The 19,900-nt window shown below is 40.7% G+C and overlaps 1 protein-coding gene across 6 annotated transcripts in view; it reads right to left on the bottom strand.

Moving 5' to 3' along the window:
- The window catches only part of LOC140458136 (voltage-dependent calcium channel subunit alpha-2/delta-4-like), a 491,615-nt gene that overhangs the window by 418,891 nt on the left and 52,824 nt on the right, over positions 1-19,900 (bottom strand). For all 6 annotated transcript variants that reach the window (XM_072552257.1, XM_072552261.1, XM_072552258.1 and 3 more), the window contains exon 3: positions 16,805-16,921. In XM_072552257.1, coding sequence (XP_072408358.1) covers positions 16,805-16,921 — 117 coding nt within the window. The remainder of the gene's footprint in view (positions 1-16,804; positions 16,922-19,900) is intronic.

Below are 19,900 nucleotides of genomic sequence, written 5' to 3'. Positions count from 1 at the left end.
AAATAAGGTAAAGGCGTGTTAAGAAAGCTCAAGGTCTAGAACTGGGCATCAACAGTCAATCAATAAATTGAAGGTGAGCAAGAGTCCAAAATGGAGAGATGCAGACTTCTCAGTGAGTGTAGGGGTGGAGAGACTGAGGGCAACTAACTCAGAGTTTATAATGTGCTAACACTTGCAATTCCTTCCCTCCTGGCAATTTCCTAAATTACTTACAATGCCTATGATTGGCCATTAATTTCAATTTAACAACATCAGAACAGGAAATGTAATTATTTCCACTCAGCAGAAACCAAGCCAATTGCTGTTAAAAATACACTGTTCCAGGGAGTCGATCTCGGTCATGCTGCAGAAGCATGACTGAGAGATCGAGAAACTCGAGCAGCACGTCGAGGGGGATGGAGCAACGTGTCACAGCCTCTGAGACTGTTGCTGAATCCTCTGCGGGACAAGTCCAGGCTCTGGAGCACTGACTCCAGGCCTTAGAAGAACATATCAACGACCTAGAAAATCGAGATCGTCAGAAAGATATTCGGTTGCTGGGCCTTCCCGAAAGGGAGGAGGAAGGCCAGCATGTCGATTTTCTGGAGCAATGGCTCCCACAGCTGCTGAAACTGGAGTCGGAGCTAGGCCGGGTGCAGGTTGAACGGACCCACTGGGTTGCTACACACAGACCCAGGTCGGACCAGCGCCCCTGCCCAGTCTTAGTTCGACTTCAACACTACAGGGAAAAACCAATGCTGCTGGAGGCCTCCAGAGTTTTGGGGAAGGATCACCCTGCCATAGTATACAAGGGCTCCAAAATAATGTTGTTCAAGGACTTCATTCTGGTTGTGGTTCGCAAGAGGAAGGCATTCAACGAGGTAAAGAAGCATCTGAGGGACTTAAATATTCAATATTCGATGTGATACCCGGCAATGCTGTGCTTTAGTCATGGAGGATCTGTGTACAACTTCGGATCACCAGACAAAGTAAAAGAATTCCTGGATGCTCTCAAATAGACTGCAGGAATTGAACTATATGGACAATGATTTTAGTTTACCCCTCTTCTGTTTTTCTTTCTCCTCCTCTTTCCCTCTTTCTCTTTTCCATCCTTCCTCGGGGTGCGGGGGGGTGGTGGGGGGGGGGAGGGAGCGCATTCATTCTTTCTCCTTTCTTTTGACTCTTATTTATAATTCACTCAGTTTATCCGATTATTGGGGGATGTTTCTGGGTTGCTTTTTTATTCCTTAATATTTGCTGGGATTGTAATTTGGTAATTTTATATATCTTATCTAATGTTGTTGTTTTGTTAAGTGTGCCTCGGTAATAGCGTGGAGGAGATGGGTTCGTCACCCACTTTTAACTCCTGTATTATAAAATATTCGCATTTGTTTATTCTACTTTGAAATGTCTGGGCCAAAGGTATGGCTCTAGTTGGGAGATGTTATGGTGGGATTACTGGAAGGTAGGAGTGCCTCCTGTGTACAAGGGGGAAGGTCTCCTTTTAAATGTATCCTATGCTTTTTTTAGGAGTAGTTCTTAGTTGTTTTGAGTTAGTTGTTTTAAAAGGTGTTTTATATGTGAATTCTTTATAGTTTCTACCCAATGTCTTTTGGGTGGTGTTTTTCCTCCTGAGAGGTCTCGGACTTGCTTGAACAATCAAGGCTCGTCATTTGTTTAAGTGGTGCATCTGGAATGTCAAGAGGAGCCACTCGCCAATCAAAAGGGAAAAGATATATCAAGTCTTAAAAAAAGAAAGGGTTGATGTAGCCCTCCTGCAGGAGACACATCTACTTGATCAGGAGCATTCAAAGCTGCAACAGGGAGGATTTGGCCAGGTGTTCTTTTCATCTTACAGCTCAAAAAGTAGGGAAGTGGGCATTCTTATTTAGAAGAATCTTCCCTTCCAAATGCTAAGCCCGATAAAAGATGAGTCTGAGCGGTATACATTACTTAAAGCCCTAATATATGGAGAGGAATATGGGATCTTGAATCTTTACTGCCCCCTGGCACACCCTTTTAAATTTGTAACAGAAGCATTCTCCAAGCTGATGGCTCTCGGGGTGCATCACACAATTATAGGGGAGATTGTTTTAGTAGATATTTTTATTGAAAAAGAAGATTTTTGAGATTTTTGACAAAATTACAAAAATAGTACACGCTAGTGTATTCCATTTTACACCAATGACACCAATATAAGATTAAAAAAGAAAAAAACCTAACTACTAATCTATTCTACAAAAAAACAAAACATAAAATAGGATATCATACATTACTGACAATAAACAGAAGGAGCAAAGAAAACAAATAAGTATACAAATAACTAAACACATATTCAAATTAGATTTATATCAAGTCATAACAAAACCCGTATTTATATGGGATCCTTCCTCCCGGGGATCCCCGAACCAGCCAGAACCATTACCACAGCCAAGCAAAGGCCTTGAATAATATAGCCAAAATATCTGTGTCAATGTAGTTCGAAAAGGGCTACCATGTTCTATAAAATAATTCTGTCTTTTGGTGCACCATATTCATAAGGAAGTCAAGGGGGATATATTCCATGACTATCCTATGCCAACTTAAAAGTCCTGGGGACCTTTGGACATCCAATTCACCAAAATATTTTTCCTCACACAAAAGCAAAGGATAGTGATTCATTTCCTCCCGTATACATCCAAAGCGGGGAAATTTGGGAAGCCCAAGAGTAAAGACAGTGGGTCCAACCCAATCTCCATACCCAAAATCTTTGTCAAGGCATTCGCTACTCTGTCCCAGTACCTGCGGATGTTATAACATGTCCACAGACAATGAGTGAGAGCACCAACTTCGATTTTGCATTGAGGACACATTGGCAATGCTCCTGCCTTGAACTTTGCAAGTCGTTCAGGTGCCATGTGAGGCCTGTGAAGTATCTTCAATTGAGTCGCCTGAGTCCTATTACAGATAGAGATCTTCCTGGTGTTTTCCCAGACATCCTCCCACATTTCTAAGGAGATTTCCATCCTCAATTCTTAACAATTGACAAACGGTTTTATCTAACTGTTCCATGTCCTTCAATACCTTATTACATGGTAAGTAGTAGAGAGTACTGACCAAGGGCGAACCCATCGCCCGAAGCACTCTCCTTTCCCTATCAGATTTATAAGGCTTAATTATCAATGTGGTCTTCTTTTGTATAAAAGTCTCATATTTGAAAATACTGAAAACGGTCCTTGCTGGGTAGCCCTAACCTCTGACACAGCTGCTCGAAGGACATTAAGACCTCCCCATCGAACAGATCTCCCAAACAGGAGATAGCTCTGGACTCCCAGATTTTGAATACAGCATCAGTCAGCCCTGGCTGGAGTCCTAATGTTCCCACTATAGGGGTACAAAGGAAGGTTTTTTGCAGGTTACCCTCATCCTGTCACATTATCCTCCAGGCTTTGGTTGTATTTAATACAATAGGGTTTTTACAATAATCCGTTATAACTCTAATCTTGTCCATAAACAGTGGATTGATGAGGGAACATTTTGCTTGGGAGGCCTTAATATCTAACCAGATTGATTGTGGGTCACAAGAGACTCAATCAGTTACGTAAGATAATAGGGAGCTCAATTGGTACCTCCTGAAATCTGGAAAGTCCAGCCCTCCCCTTACTTATGGGAGCTGCAGCTTTTCTAATTTAAAAAGGGGATGTCTTTGATTCCAAGTAAAGGAGCCGAGCCAACCATAAAGCTGATGCAGCACCTGTCTCGGCAACATCAAAGGAAACATTCTCATAGGGTATAACAGGCGATATGGAATATTCATCTTAACTAAAGCTATTCAACCTAGCCAGGATATTGGGAGATCTTCCCAGAATTGAAGGTCCTGTCTTATTTTCTCTAATAATTGTTTATAATTGGCTTTATATAGTTGACCAAATGCTGGAGTAATAAACATACCTAAGTACAGAAAACCTCCTAGTGACCACCGAAAGGGGAAACAGGATCTGTCCGGAAAATTGGGTATACTGGCAAGGCCTTCCAATGGCATGGCCTCCGATTTATAAAATTGATTTTGTAACCTGAGAACATAACAAATAATTTAACCACTTGAATTAAGCAGGGCACAGATGTCAAAGGATCATTTAAGAAAAGGAGGACATCATCTGCATAGAGAGTAATTTTGTGCTTGCCCTGTCCAACCTCCGGAGCCGTTATGTTAGGGTCAGTTCATATAGCTTCCGCCAGCAGCTCAATCACCAGTGTAAATCATAATAGTGAGAGAGGACATCCCTGATGACAGCCTCTGCCAATGCTAAAGCTATCCGAACTTAAACCGTAGGTAATCACCGCTGCTTTGGGATCATTATATAATCTTGTAACCCATTTAGCAAAGACCTCTCCAAAACCAAACCATTCCAGTGTATAAAAAAGAAATGGCCATTCTACCCGATCAAATGCCTTCTCTGCATCTAGGGAGACAACTAATCCTGGTATCACTCCCTGCTGGCAGGCTTGTATCATATTTAAGACTCTTCTAATGTTATTAGTTGATCTGCGACCTTTTATAAACCCTGACTGGTCTTCTTTTATAATGAATGGGAAGACCCTCTCCAGTATTAATGCGAATATTTTTGCGAGAATTTTAAAATCCACATTTAACAAGGATATGGGTCTATATGACGATCAGTCTTCAGGGGCCTTCTTAAGAATGAGAGAAATATTTGCTTCTCTCAGAGAAGGCAGGAGGCAGCCCTGACTATGTGAATGATTATACATATTTACAAGTGGCCCAGCCAGTTCCCCTAAGAATTATTTATAGAATTCAGCCTGGAATCTGTCTGGCCCGGGCACTTTACTGCTATGGAGCTGCCTCACCACTTCCTGTACTTCCTGGGTTGCCAAGGGGCATTCAAGAACGACACCTGCTCCGAGGTTAGGTCCGAGAGGGCCAAATTTTAAAGAAAGACTCCAACTTCCTCATTCTATCCCCACAGTCCTGCGATTTATACAATTCAAAATAGAACATCTAAAGGCGGCATTGATCTTTTTACGATCAGAAGTCAGGGTACCAGCACTCTCTCTAATAGACATAATGGCTTGGGGAGCCTTTTTCTTTCTGGCAAGGTACACTAGATACTTGCCAGGCTTGTCACCGTATTCAAATAATCTCGGCTTCGCAAATAATATCTCCCTCTTTGCTGTTTCAGTAAGTGCGGTATTCAAGGTTGCCCTAAGGGCAGTGATCCACTGTGGTCTAGTAATGGAGGGCCTATCAACATACACTGTCTCAGCTGCCTTCAGGCGAGCCTCAAGCAGACGCAGTTGTTCTCCCTTTTGTCTTTTCCAGGTCGCAGAATATGAGATAACCAAGCCTCGTGCATATGCGTTAGCAGTCTCCCACATCGTCGAAGGGTTACTGGCCATGCCTGAGTTGATATCCCAGAAGGTTTTAAATTCCTGCGAAAAATATTTTATGAACTTGCTATCCTTCAATAGAAAAGGGTCCACATGCCAATATTGGGAACCTATCTCATCATTACTAGTCTTAACCTCCATATATGCTGCAGCATGATCATAAATAGTTATATTGCCTATTTTACAAACAATATCGAGTTCAGAAAGGTTGAGGGGACAAAAAACATATCAATTCTGGTATGGCACTTGTGTGGATTAGAATAGAAAGTAAAGCCTCTACCCTCAGGATGAAGACACCTCCACACATATACCAGCCCCAACTCCCTAACCAGATCCGCCAGCTGCCTAGATCTCAAAGATATGCCCTCAGAGCTCCTAGGTATCGTGTCCTTCGCTGGGTCAATGATACAATTACAGGGGGAGATTTTAATTGTATGGCACATCTCAACAACCTTCAACTTGGAGAACGCTTCCGTTACAAGTTTAAAAGGGTGCGTCGGGGGGCAATAAAGATTCAAAATCTCGTATTCCACTCCATATATTAGTGCTTTAATTAATATATACCATCTTTTATCTGGCTTAACATTTGGAAGGGAAGATTTTTCCGAATAAGAAAGGCCACTCCCCTACCTTTTGAGCTGTAAGATGAAAAGAACACCTGGCCAAATCCAGCCTGTTGCAGCTTCAAATATCTTATAAGACTGAGGTATCCCTGTCTGCTGCAAACTGCGAGAGCCTTTACCCTTGGTCATTTTAAAAAGCATCAAACAGTTAAAGTTTGATGTAGAATGGCAAGGACGCTGGGCAAAAACTATTTTAGGTAATTTAGCAGATGATGTGAGGATGGGTACCCCACTTTGCCTGAGTCTTGGGCAGAGCTCTGCAGACTCAGACCTACTGGGTTGCCGCCATCTTGGATCTTACAGGGGGAGATTTTAATTGTATTATCGACCCTGAGGTGGACAGGATACCTAGCAGCTCTACGGGTATATCTATGAGATCTAGGCAGTTGGCAGATCTGAATAGATGGTAGATGTGTGGAGGTGTCTTCACCCTAAGGGTAGAGATTTTACTTTTTATTCTCAGCCACACAAGTGCCATACCAGAATCATATGTTTTTTGTCCCTCTGACCTTTCTGAACACGATATTATTTTGTAAAATAGGTAATATAACTATTTCCGACCGTGCCGCAGTATGTATGGAGGTTAAGACTAGTGACCGCGAGATGGGTTCCCAACATTGACGTATGGACCCTTTTTTATTGAGGGATAGCAAGTTCATAAAATATTTTTTGCAGGAATTTAAAGCTTTCTGGGATATCATTTCAGGCATGGCCAGTAACCCATCGGTGATGTGGGAGACTGTTAAGGCTACATGCGAGGCTTGATTATCACATATTCTGCGACCCGGAAAAAACAAAAGGGAGAACTACAGCGCCTGCTCGAGGCTCACCCGAAGGCAGCTGAGACAATATGTGTTGACAGGCCCGCCATTACTAAACTACAGTGGATCATGGCCCTCAGGACAACTTTGAATACAGCACTTACTGAAACAGCAAGGAGGGAGATACTATAAGCGAAGCAGAGACTATTTGAATACGGTGATAAGCTGGGCAGGTATTTAGCATACCTTGCCAGAAAGAAAAAGGCTCCCCGATCCATTACATCTATTAGAGAGAGTGCTGGTACCCTGACATTTGATTGTAAAAAGACCAATGCAGCCTTCAGAAAGTTCTATTTCGAATTGTATAAGTTGGAGGGCTGTAAGGATAGAACGGAGAAGATGGAGTCCTTTTTTTAAAAATCTGGCCCTCTCAGGCCTAACCCTGGAGCTGGTGTTGTTCTTGAACATTCCCCAGACAACCTATGAAGTAAAGGAGGCGGTGAAGCAGCTCCAGAGCAGTAAACTTCCCAGGCCAAACGGATTCCAGGCTGAGTTCTATAAATAATTTATAGGTGAATTGGCCAGGCCACTTATAGATATGTATTATTACACACATAGTCAGGGCTGCCTTCCACCTTCTCTGAGAGAAGCAAATATCTCTCTCATTCTCAAGAAAGGAAAAGCCCCAGATGACTGCTCTTCATACAGATGCACATCCTTATTGAACGTAGACTTTAAAATTCTCTCAAATATGTTGGCATTAAGATTGGAGAGGGTTTTACCATTTATTATCAAAGAGGATCAGACGGGGTTTATAAAGGGTTGCAGATCAACTAATAACATTAGGAGAGTGTTAAACATGGAACAAGCCTGCCAGCAGGGAGCGATACCGGGAATCGTTGTCTCCCTAGATGCAGAGAAGGTAGAATGGCCATATCTCATTTATACTTTGGAATGGATTGTTGTTGGAGAGGTCTTTATTAAATGGGTTACAGTATTATATAACGACCCCAAAGCAGCGGTGATTACTAATGGTGTAACTTCAGTGTTGGCAGAGGTTGTTGCCAGGGATACCGTCTCTCACTATTATGATTTACACTAGTGACTGAGCTGCTGGCGGAAGCTATATGAACTGACCCTAACATAACGGCCCCAGAGGTTGGACCGGGCAAGCACAAAATTACTCTCTATGCGGATGATGTTCTTCTTTTCCTAAATGACCCATTGACATCTGTGCCCCGCTTAATTCAAGTGGTTAAATTATTTGGTATGTTCTCAGGTTACAAAATCAATTTTATTAAATCAGAGGCCATGTCATTAGGCAGTCTTACCACCATATCCAATCTTCCGGATGGATCCCACTTCCCCTTTCATTGGTCACTGGGAAGTTTTCTTTACTTAGGTATTTTTATTACTCCGTCATTTGGTCAGATATATAAACACACTTCTGAGAGAAAATAAGACAGGACCTTCAACGCTGGGAAGATCTCCTGATATCTTGGCTAGGAAGAATAGCTTTAGTTAAGATGAATATTCTACCTCGTCTTTTATACCCTATAAGAATGCTTCCTTTGATGTTGCCGAGACAGGCGCTGCGTAAGCTTTATAGTTGGCTTGGCTCCTTTATTTGGAATCATACACGGTCCCTTATTAAATTAGATAAACTGCAGCTCCCACAAGTAAGGGGAGGGCTGGATTTTCCAGACGTCAGGAGGTACCAGTTGAGCTCTTTGTTATCTTATGTAGCTGACTGGGTCTTCTGTGACCCACAATCAAGCTGGTTAGATATTGAAGCCTGCCAAGCAAAATGTTCCCTCATCAATCTAATATTTATGGACAAGATGAGAGTAATTACAGATTATTGTAAAAACCCTATTGTATTAAATACAATCAAAGCCTGGAGAATAATGCGACAGGATGAGGGTAGTCTACAAAAAACCTGCCCTTATACCCCTATAGTGGGAACGTTGGGATTTCAGCCAGGCTTGACTGATGCTAGATTTAAGATCTGGGAGTCCAGAGTTATCTCCTGTTTGGGAGATCTGTTCGATGGGGAGGTCTTAATGTCCTTCAAACAGCTACGTCAGAAGTTCGTGTTGCACTGCAAGGACCTTTATCAATATTTTCAAAACGAGACTTTTATACAAAAGAAGACCACATTGATGATTAATCCTTATAAATCTGATAGGGAAAGGAGAGTGCTTCGGCCGATGGGTACGCCCTCGGTCAGTACTCCCTTCCACTTGCTGCTACGTAATAAGGTATCGAAGGACATGGAACAGTTATATAAAACCTGGAATCAAGAACTGGGGATGGAAATCTCCTGAGAGATGTGGGAGGATATCTGGGAAACTGCTAGGAAGATCTCTATCTGTAATAGAATCAGGTTTTTCAATTGAAGATACTTCACAGGGCTCACATGGCCATCTGAATGACTTGCAAATCTTAAGGCAGGAGCATCTCTCATGTGCCCTAAATGCAAAATAGAAGTTGGTACTCTCACACATTGTCTGTGGACATGCCATAAGATTAGTAGATATTGGAATAGTTTAGCGAATGCCTTGACAAAGAATTTGGGAACGGAGATTGGGCTGGACCCAGTGTCTCTTCTTCTGGGTTCTCCAAATTTTCCCTCTCTAGATGTATACAGGAGGAAATTATTCACTATCCTTTCCTTCTGTGTGAGGAAAAACATCTTAGTGAATTGGGTATCCGAAGGTTCCCCCAGGACTTTCAAATTGGCATAGGATGGCCACGGAATAGATCCCCCTTGACTTCCTTACGAATATGGTGCACCAAAAAATGGAGTTATTTTATAGAACATGGCAGCCCTTTTTGAATTACATTGACACGGATATATCGGCCATATTGTTTAGGGTCTTTACTTCGCCGTGGGGATGGTGTTGGTTGGTTCGGGGGCCCCTGGGAGGAAGAATCCCGTATAAATACTGGTTTTGTTATGACTTGATATACATTTATTTTGAATGTGTATCTAGTTATTTATTTACTTATTTATTTTCTTTTTTTTGGTCATTGTGAATAATGTACGCTATCCTATTTTGTGTTTTGGTAGTCTATAGAATAGATTAGTGTTAGTTTTTCTAACGTTATACTGGTGTTGCTATTATATTGTAAAGTGGAATACACTATTTTGTACTAATTTTGTATTTTTGTAAGAAATCTCAATTTTTTTCAATAAAAATATTTATAAAAAAATACCCTGTTCCACTTATTACTCTTTTTTTTCACCCTGTTCCCATCTTAAAACCAATTGGTAAGGCATATGACTCATTTGAGAGCTTCAGGAATTCAAGATAAATATGTCCAGTCTGTGTATTGGCCAAAATTGTAAGATATGATTGCAGCTGGCACATGGTTATCCTAGGATCTTCATTAGATAGGTTTTCTTTACTCACTTGTGGGAGTTGCTACTTGACCAGTATTTATTGCTCAACCATAGTTGTTGTGGAGAAGGTGATGGTAACCTGTCTTTGTGATCAGGATCTATGGATAGAAATCAGAGTTAATATTTCGGGTGTAGTGACCTTTCTCAGAACTGATGGTAGCTTGGAAAAGGATGGTTTTATACAGAAGACGTGGTGGGGAGAGTGAATGATACGTGGAGATAGCCGAGGCCAAAGAGAAAGAGAGAAAAACAATTAAACAGACAAAAGACTGGTTATAGATCAGTCTGTGGGAATGAATAGCTGCTAATGGGAACAGTCTGTGGCTGACAAAGGGTAGTGCGTGGTCACAGCCTTTGTAATAAAAAGGCCTGGTGTGTGGAAGTGGGGAAAGCATGTGGAAAGGTGCTCAAGCCTTAAAATCATTGCACTCGAATTAAATCCAGAAGGTTGCAAGGTTTTCAAGTAAAAAATGAGATGCTGTTCTTCCAGTTTGCGCTGTACTTTACTGGAGCACTGCAGCAAGCCTGAGACAGAGATGCTGGCCAAAGAACATAGTGATGTATTTAAGTGGCAAGTAACTGGAGGTGCAGGGTCTTAGGTGTTCTGTGAAGTGACCGCCTAGTCTGCACTTGTAGAGGAGACTACATTATGAGCAGCAGATACAGTAGATTAGATTGAATGAAGTGCAGGTAAAACGCTGCCTCACGTGGAAGGTGTGTTTGGCATCTTGAATTATGGGGAGGCTGGAAGTAAATGGACCTTTTGTGATTGTAGGGGAAGGTGCCATTGAGGTGTGGGACATGTTAGGAATGAAGGAGGAGTGGACCAGGTATCGTAGGTAGAACAGTCTGCAGAAGGCTGATAAAGGAGGGAGGGGAATACATGTCTGGTGGTGGCATCTTGCTGTAGATGGTGGAAATGGTGGCTAAAGATTCTTTGGAAGTGGACGCTGGTGGAATTGTAAGGAAGGACAAGGGGAACCCTATTGCTATTATGGGAGGGAAGCAAGGGAAGTGAGGGCTGAAGTGCGGGAAATGTGTTGGACCTGGTTGAGGGGAATATCAATCATGATCTGGGAAATCCTTGGTTGAGGAAGTAGATGGACATTATCAAAGTTGGCATCATCAGAATACATGCAACAGAAATAAAGGAACTGGGAGAATGAAATGGAAGCTTTACGGGAAGCAGAGTGTGAGGATACATAGTGTGGCACTGGAAAAGCACAGCAGGCCAGGCAGCATCCAAGGAGCAGGAGAGTCGACAAATGACACATTCCTAATGAAGGGTTTATGCCCAAAACATCGACTCTCCTGCTCCTCAGATGCTACATGGCTTGCTGTGCTTTTCCAGTGCCACACTTTTCGACTCTGATCTCCAGCATCTGCTGTCCTCACTTTCTCTTGTGAAGATGTATAGTCAAGGTAACTGTGGGAGTCAGTGGATTTGTAATGGTTATTGGTGGCCAACCTATCCCTGGAAATGGAAATAGAGAAGTTGAGGAAGGTAAGGGAAGAGTCAGAGATGAATCAGGTGAAGGTAGGATCAGCTTGGATATTGGAAGCAAAATAAATAAACTTTTCTAATTCTGAACAAGAGAAGGCAGCAGCACCAATGATATCATCGATATAGCAGGAAAAGAGCTGTGGGTGGGGCTGGAGTAGGGCCGGAACAAGGAATGATCCATGTAGCCCTCAGGGAGACAGGTGTAACTGGGGCCCTTGCAGGTATCCATGGTCACTCCTTTGACTTGAAGAATGTGAGAGGAGTTAAAGAGGTTGTCCAGAGTGAGGATGAGCTCATCCAGGCAGAGGAGAGGGGTGATTGATGAAAACAGTTCAGGCCTTTTTTTTCCACACAAAAGGTGGTGCATGTACGGAATCAGCTGCCAAAGAAAGGGGTGGAGGCTGGTACAATTACAACATTTAAAAGGCATCTGGATGGGTATATAAATAGGAAGGGTTCAGAGGGAAATGGGCCAGGTGCTAGCAAATGGGACTAGATTAATTTAGGATATCTGATCAACATGGACAAGTTGGACTGAAGGGTCTGTTTACATATTGTCCATCTGTATGAGTCTATGACTCGAAGTGAAGAGCCCTAAGACCATACTAATAGGGGTGGACATATGAAGGGATTCCACATCCATAGTAAAGAAAAGGCATCTGGAGCCCACTGGAACTTCTGAAACTGACATAAAGCATCAGAGGAATTGCAGATGTAAGTGGGAAGGGTCTAGAAGGAAAGAAAATATGCTCTGTGAAAATGTGTATTTTTTCTTAAATAATTACTCCTTTCTGGAATAATATTTCTGCAGCTTATAATAATTTTGGAGACCAAAGAAATGCTGGTTCGATATATTTAGTGATTGAAGCCTCCATTAAAGTAAATATTTTCACCACTCCTCTCAGGGGCTGACCATACTTCTGTAGACCATGTTGATTTTTATTTCAGATCACAACTTGAATTTATCTTCTTGTAGCTTCTGAGAGGCTTTTTCTGGCCCACACAAGTTCATTTTAATAACTTTTTCAGACCAATTTAATCCTAAAAAGATAGATTTACATCTGCTAAATCTTTTCCAGCTCTGAGCTGCTATTGTTTCTTCAGGAGCAGACTCGATCTGTGCACTTTAAAAGTTGTTGAATTTGTAAACATTTAACTGATTTTATATAGATTTATTAAAACTCTGTCTTCTTTGGATTGCTATAGATTGTTTGCATTGCTGGTATTTTCTTCACTTTAGGAAACAATCCACACTGCATTATGTTTTAAGAGAAGCCTGGAGCTAGCACTTAGTTCTGTTAAATGCTCTTTTGCATCAAAATGTTGCTAGCAACTCCTCTTGTAATACTGTACGACTAATGTTAAAGATGAAGGATTCACTATAAATAAATCTTCAGCAGCAAAAGGCGAGTGTTTGAGTAAGATCAATAGTTTATTGCATTATAGTAAGATAATAGGTTTCAGTAGATCATGTGAGAGTGAAAGCAAGAAACAGCAAACAGTACTTTACTAACCATTTGCACAGGATTTCAGTAGCCTAAACAGTGGTCTTTAAACAGTACACCAGAGGCCCCTCAGAAAAAACACCAAGAAACTTAAAGTTTATTTTGATAGGGCCAGGAAGAGTGGTCTGCTCCTAATAGTTTTATAAAAAAAACTCTAGTCCATTGTCAGTTCTTGCAAAGCCCTTCCCAGGATTGCTTTCCAACCCAGAGTTAACAGGCAGCTGGAACTTCAAGAGATTTCACTCATTTCCTATCATCCTAGCCACATTTAAATAAAGGCTGATTTCAAAAATGTCTCGCATCTCATGTAGCAAAAATGAATAGCTGGCATAAATCATTATGCCTGGTCCACAGCTGTTTTGTTTTATGATTAGCCACCTAGTTTTAATTCTGATTGAAAATGTTGTGCAGATTGTCTTGTTAATGGCCTTGTGGCTATTAACAGAGAGTTCAGATGGGAGGAGGAGATACAAGAAGGACCCACCCAAAAACTTGGACTGATTTGATCGGAGTCTTCAAGATTTTAACAGGAATAAACAGGATAAAGAGAAACTGTTTTCATTAGTTGGGGATTCTAGAACTAAGGGACTATTGTCGAAAAATGAGCAGCAAACTGTTCAGGAGAGATGCTAGGAAGCAGTTTTACACACAAAATGTGGTAGAGATTTGGAACTCTCTTCCAAAAAAGCAGTTGATGCTGGATCAATTGTCAATTTTAAACCTAAGATAGGTAATTTTTTGTTAAGCAAAAGTATTAAGGATATGAAGTTCGGCTAAAGATCAGCAACAATTTCACTGAATGATGGATCCGCCTTGAGGCACTGACTTGTCTGGCTCCTGTTCCTATGTTCCAAACTGAAAAATGTAAGTTCAAGAAAACAGATGGAAGTCTGATTGCCTAATCTCTTAATGATTACAGACACTAAATTACAAAGAGTTTTGATTGGAAAGGGAAAATTCAAGGATAATATCGTAGACTGCAGATGCTAACAGAGCTCATGAAGCTACAAAGAGGTACTTCATCACGCAACAGTCCAAAACTCCGATTATTGTCTTTAAGTTTATCTATCACTTTAAAGTACTCCCACCTTGGATGGTAACATCCATTTATCACCATGAGGTGGCAATGAGTTTCTATACATATATTGGTTTATCATTGATTATGTTATTTGGCAGAATTAATCACCCCTTTGTGAAAAGTAAATGTCAAAAGGTGGGGTAACATGATGGTCATAGCACTTTACTGTGTCATATATCATCAGCTTCCACAGCAAACACACTGTACTTGCATGAAAACCATAGCAAAAGGTGAAAGGTAAAGTGGACATCTGAGGTAAGGAAGGACCACTGTCAGTTGGGAGGCGCTGCCACAGTCAGTTCAGGTGCCAGGCCATTTCAAGTCTGGGGAATTTGTCATGATCCTTTAGTCTGTTGGTCCAACATAAATCACTGCACTGTTGCAGTCTGTGGACTGGATCATGGTCAATACTGGAAGTCAGGTAAAATCAGTTCTGGCCTTGGTCAGTCAGTCTGGGACACCTTGCAAATTCAGATCAGGGAATGGACTGTAGTCAGTCAGGTGGAGTGTGAGTCATATATAATCTGGGGAGTTTTAAAGACAATCCAGGATGATTTCAAGGTTGCAGGAATCTTACCTCTAAGGATTGACCTGATTGTATTTTGTGGCTGAGGAAATAATCACAGTGATTGGGGCAATTGTCGATGATAAGGCGCATCCTAGTAGGTTACCAGAGAGGACTGTGAGATTGTGAAGGGGGAGGAAATCAAGGCATATCATGGCCACTCTGAACTCGATACAGTAAGGGTAGAGGGCCTTTGAGGTAATTTGATAGTCAAAGCACTGAACCAACGTTAATGCTAAACCTGTTGTGATATAATGAGTACTTCCACTATCTTATGTGCCTGGATGTTAGCAATGAAATGTTTTTAGCACCAAACACAAATGAGTCACATCAGAGAGTCCAAATTGTCTCCCCCCTCTGATTGCATCTTTGACCCTCATTATTACTTCAGAGCCCTGATGTAATGATCTTCATTATAATCTTACAATATAAGCATCCTCTTTGACACTTCCACTGCTATGGCTTTGAATAGTTAATCTGATCTCTCAATTGTGCTCCACAATAGTGATAGGTTGTCTAATTTAGCAATTTGAGTTAATCATTGGCCATCTTTGTTTTGATTAGGACAAGTTAGATTCCTCAGTTTTAAAATGATTACAGTAATTTACTCTAACAAAAGTGAAAAAAATTGAAAGGAGGGAAAATAAAGTTTCCTTATTACAGTGCTCTGTGATATTACTCAGAAATAGTAACATCATAGCTCCTTGAAAGTGGAGTCGTAGGCAGATAGGATAGTAAAGAAGCCATTTGGTATGTTTTCCTTTATTGGTCAGAGTATTGAGTACAGGAGTTGGGAGATCATGTTGCGGCTGTACTGGACATTGGTTAGGCCACTGTTGGAATACTGTGTGCAATTCTGGTTTCCTTCCTATTGGAAAGATGTTGTGAAACTTGAAAGGGTTCAGAAAAGATTTACAAGGATGTTGCCAGGGTTGGAGAAGTTGAGCTGCAGGGAGAGGCTGAACAGGCTGGGGCTGTTTTCCCTGGAGCATCGGAGGCTGAGGGATGACCTTATAGAGGTTTATAAGATCATGAGGGGCATGGATAGGATAGATAGACAAAGCTTTTCCCTGGGGTGGGGGGTGGCGGGGTCCAGAACTAGAGGGCATAAGTTTAGGGTGAGAGGGGAAAGATATAAAAGAGATCTAAGGGGCAACTTTTTCACGCAGAAGGGTGGTACATGTATGGAATGAGCTGCCAAACGAAGTGGTGGAGGCTGGTACAATTGCAACATTTAAGAGGCATCTGGATGGGTATATGAATAGGAAAGGTTTGGAGGGATATGGGCCAGGTGCTGGCAGGTGGGACTAGGTTGGGTTGGGATATCTGGTCAGCATGGACGAGTTGGACCGAAGGGTCTGTTTCCGTGCTGTACATCTCTATGACTCTATGACTCGATGGATCTTTAAAATAATGTCTTGGCACTTTACATGAGGTCACATTTTATTACAAAACAAAAAAAAAGATGAACCACACAAGGAGTGTTTAGGTCAAAAGTTTAGTCAAATGAGAAGATTTTAAGGACTGTTTTGGAGAAAGCAAGGTAGAGAGGCAGAGATGCATGGAGGTCTTCCAGAGCATACCAAAAATAAATTAGAGTGCATGCAGTGATTTTGAAATGTAGGCGCTGTTGTTATTCAGTGAAATTCTGGTGGGGGGTAGGGTTAATGGTTGAGAGAGGACATTGGAAGAACTTTCAGCTCTTTGAGTAATTTCATGGAAATTTTAATGTCCAACTTAACCACTGTTTAACATCTCATCCACAAGACAGCAATTTCAACAATTGAACATTAATTATTTTAAACATCAGACTAGATTATGTGTTCAAGTTCTCCAATGAGGTAGAAATTTCAAACAAGGGTACAATTATTTTGGAACTTGTTGTTAAGTTGTCTGTTTTTTCTGTTGAATCATGCAACATTTAAAAATCCCACACTAATAGAAAACAACTGCTGGGATACGAATTATGTGTGAGTTGAGTAAATTAGTTTGTACCTTGACTGCCTCAACTTTCCTTCCTAACATCTCTTTCATCTTCTCTCCAAACTGCATTACCAATTCCACGCCATCCACTTCTTCAATCCTTATGAAGGGCTCTACATCTTTGTATTTCTAGACAGGGAAAAAAAACAATTATAACAAATTGCAGTGAACCACAAGGTAACAATCATTCACATATTCTAAGCCTCTATTTCAAAGTTGGATCTCTTGAAATAGTAAATGTGCAGCACAATTACAGACATTGTAAATATTATTACCAATTAAAATGTCAATTTTCAGTTCACTAGTAGATCTCTTGTTGCAGTGCCTAACCCCGCTGTTCTGAAGCTAAGAGGTATTCACCTCTTTATGGGAAATAATGTAATTTACAGTGATTCAAAGTATTCAGCTATAATCTTTATTAATTGTTTACAGCTGTTTTGGAGACTGAATTACATAACTATCCATTATTCTTTCAAAACTGGAAATGAGAAACATGTCCAAAGTGGGGGTAGCAAAGTAGGATGCTTCAGGCAGAGCTTGCCCACTCCATCTATTTCTTTCTTGCTTCTCTCTTTTTTTTTCTCTCTTGATGTTTATTTTCTTCTTATCTTTACTTCCAGCCTCAGCATGGACCAATTGCAGTCTCTTAGCAACACATGATGGTCTCTCAAACTGGCATGGTGGTACCTTGGCCCCTCGTCTCTTGGCCTGCTCTGGCAGTATCTTGGTGTGCAAGTAGGTCCTGCCTGGGCATGTTGTGGTGGCAGGAGGAGATCAAGGAGATGGCAACTTCAACAGCAGCAATGACATTGCGGTCCAAAGTGGGAAGAGTGTGCAGTGAGGGAGGTCCCCTAGCGGTGGCATTGTGAACAGGCTGTTGAGGTCTCCTGGAAGGTGAACTAAGTGTAGGATTCATCAAAGACTGTTGAATTTTAACTTTATTCCTTTATTTTTCTAATTTAAAATAAGAAAGACTATTACTTTATTTGTTTATTTTTGACTTATGCTAGTAATGCTTAATTTTTAAAAGTTTGTTTCTTTTACTACTTTGTATCTAAGTTTTTTGTACCTAGGCACCTTTGTACCTAAGATGGTGCCATGTGTGGCAACATTAAACACTTCTCTTGATACTTCTGTACTTCTGCACTTGGGTAAACATGGCAATAAAATCTAAACTTAAATCTAAAGATTTGATTATTTTTAAAAATTTTTTAAAGAAAGAAAATATACATTAAGATGGGTGTATCAAGTGTCCATCAGACATTACTATCTAACAGTTGATAATACTGGGAAGAAGTGTGGAATTTAGTTTAATACTTCCCCATTCCATTAAGTAGGTACTTGCTATTGGAAATTCATAGTTTACTATGGTAGAATCTAACACCCCATGGCCTATAGCATGGAGAAGAGCAGTAGGAACCAAATGTAATATATTCACATGCCAGTTGCGTAACATTTTGACTTGATCATTTTTTTTTCCTACAATAACTGGGTCAAAATCCTGCAGTTCCTTAAGTACTAGCAATATGTATACTAGCAATATACACTGCTTTTTCTGATGGAGAGGGCAGTAAAAAGATATGGCCATGCCAACAGCACCTACATTTTGGAAACATTGGCTCCTGTATTTGCATGCGATCCTTTGCTTTCTAAGGAATGGGTAAATCCCAAGTTTGCCTGACAATGGAACATTTTCCTGGCTTTGCTAAAACTGAAGCAGGGTCCTGGATTTGACTGAATTGAGGAAGGATCCTGGAGTTTGATAGTACTGCAAAAGTTGCCAGAATCATTGCAGATGGTGAATTAACATCTGACAAAACAATCAGATGCAAACCTAAGGTTAACACAACTAAAATACATTTTTGAAGTTTATTATTCTATTGACTTTGTTATGGAATTCGTCAGCTGGGTGAATGCACTAATAGTAGTGATGATGAATAAGAACGTGATTCAGAGCGTTTGCAACCTTCTCTACAACACTGAGTTGCATTGGGAAAAATCAAGAATACCAACATGCAAAATAGGAACAGAACTAGACCATTTGGCCCATCAAGCCTGCTCCACCATTGAATAAAATCACAGACGATCTTTTCGTGCTCTGAATGCCACATTCCCATCCAACCACAATAAAGCACAATTCCACATGTAACAAAAATCTATTAACTGTTGCGTTAAAAGCATTCAATGATTCCATCTCCATCACCTTTTGAAGTAGCAATTTCCAGAGTTACATAACCAAAGAAAACATTTTGTCTCATCTGTCTTTAAAAGGTTAACAGTGAATTTTCTAAACAATGCCTTCTTCTTCTGGACAAATCCACAAAAGGAAACATCTTTTCCATGTTCACCTTGTTATAACCATTCAAGATCTCATCCACTTCAATCAAGTCAAGCCGTCACTCTTCTCAACTCCTGCAGAAACAAGCCAGCCTTATAAGACAACCTACTCAATCCCGGCATCAATCTATTCAACATCCTCCAAACAGTCTCCAATGCATTACACCCTTAGTTAAATAAAGAGACCAAAACTGTACATAAGTATTCAAGATGTGCTCTCACCGATGCCCTATATAACCTAAATGTAACATGCTTCTTTTAACTTTCAATTCCTCTTGTAATGAAAGGATAGCAATCCCATGTGCTGTACCTCCAAACTAAAGTATTGTGACTCAGTGACAAGAATGCTTAGATCAGGTTGGAATTTTGTCATTCTCCATTTAAATAATACTCTGTTTTTTATTCTTCCTGCCAAAGTGAACAACTTCAGCTTTTCCCACATCATTCTCCATTTTCCAGCTGTTTACCCACTCATTCAATCCATCTATATCCTTTTGCAACTTTGTTATGTCTTCTTCACAACATATTTTCCTTCCTAGTATTATGTCATTTGCAAATTTAGTTGTTAAGCATTTGCTCCCCTCATCTAAGTTATTGTTGTAAATTGTAAAAACTTGTGGCACCAACACAAACTGTTGTGAGACTCCATTGTCACACATATTTAAAAATTCTATCTTAACTGAATCTTTCCATATTTTGGCCGTCAATTTCAGGAAGTTTGAGGGAGGATTTTTCCTTGTGATCCCTCGTAACCTTTCTCATACAATTCTC

This window comes from Chiloscyllium punctatum, chromosome 32 (assembly GCF_047496795.1).
Source record: "Chiloscyllium punctatum isolate Juve2018m chromosome 32, sChiPun1.3, whole genome shotgun sequence".
Lineage (NCBI taxonomy): Eukaryota > Metazoa > Chordata > Chondrichthyes > Orectolobiformes > Hemiscylliidae > Chiloscyllium > Chiloscyllium punctatum.
Note: the sequence above shows the minus strand (reverse complement) of the source record. Positions and strands in the feature narration are given on the sequence as shown.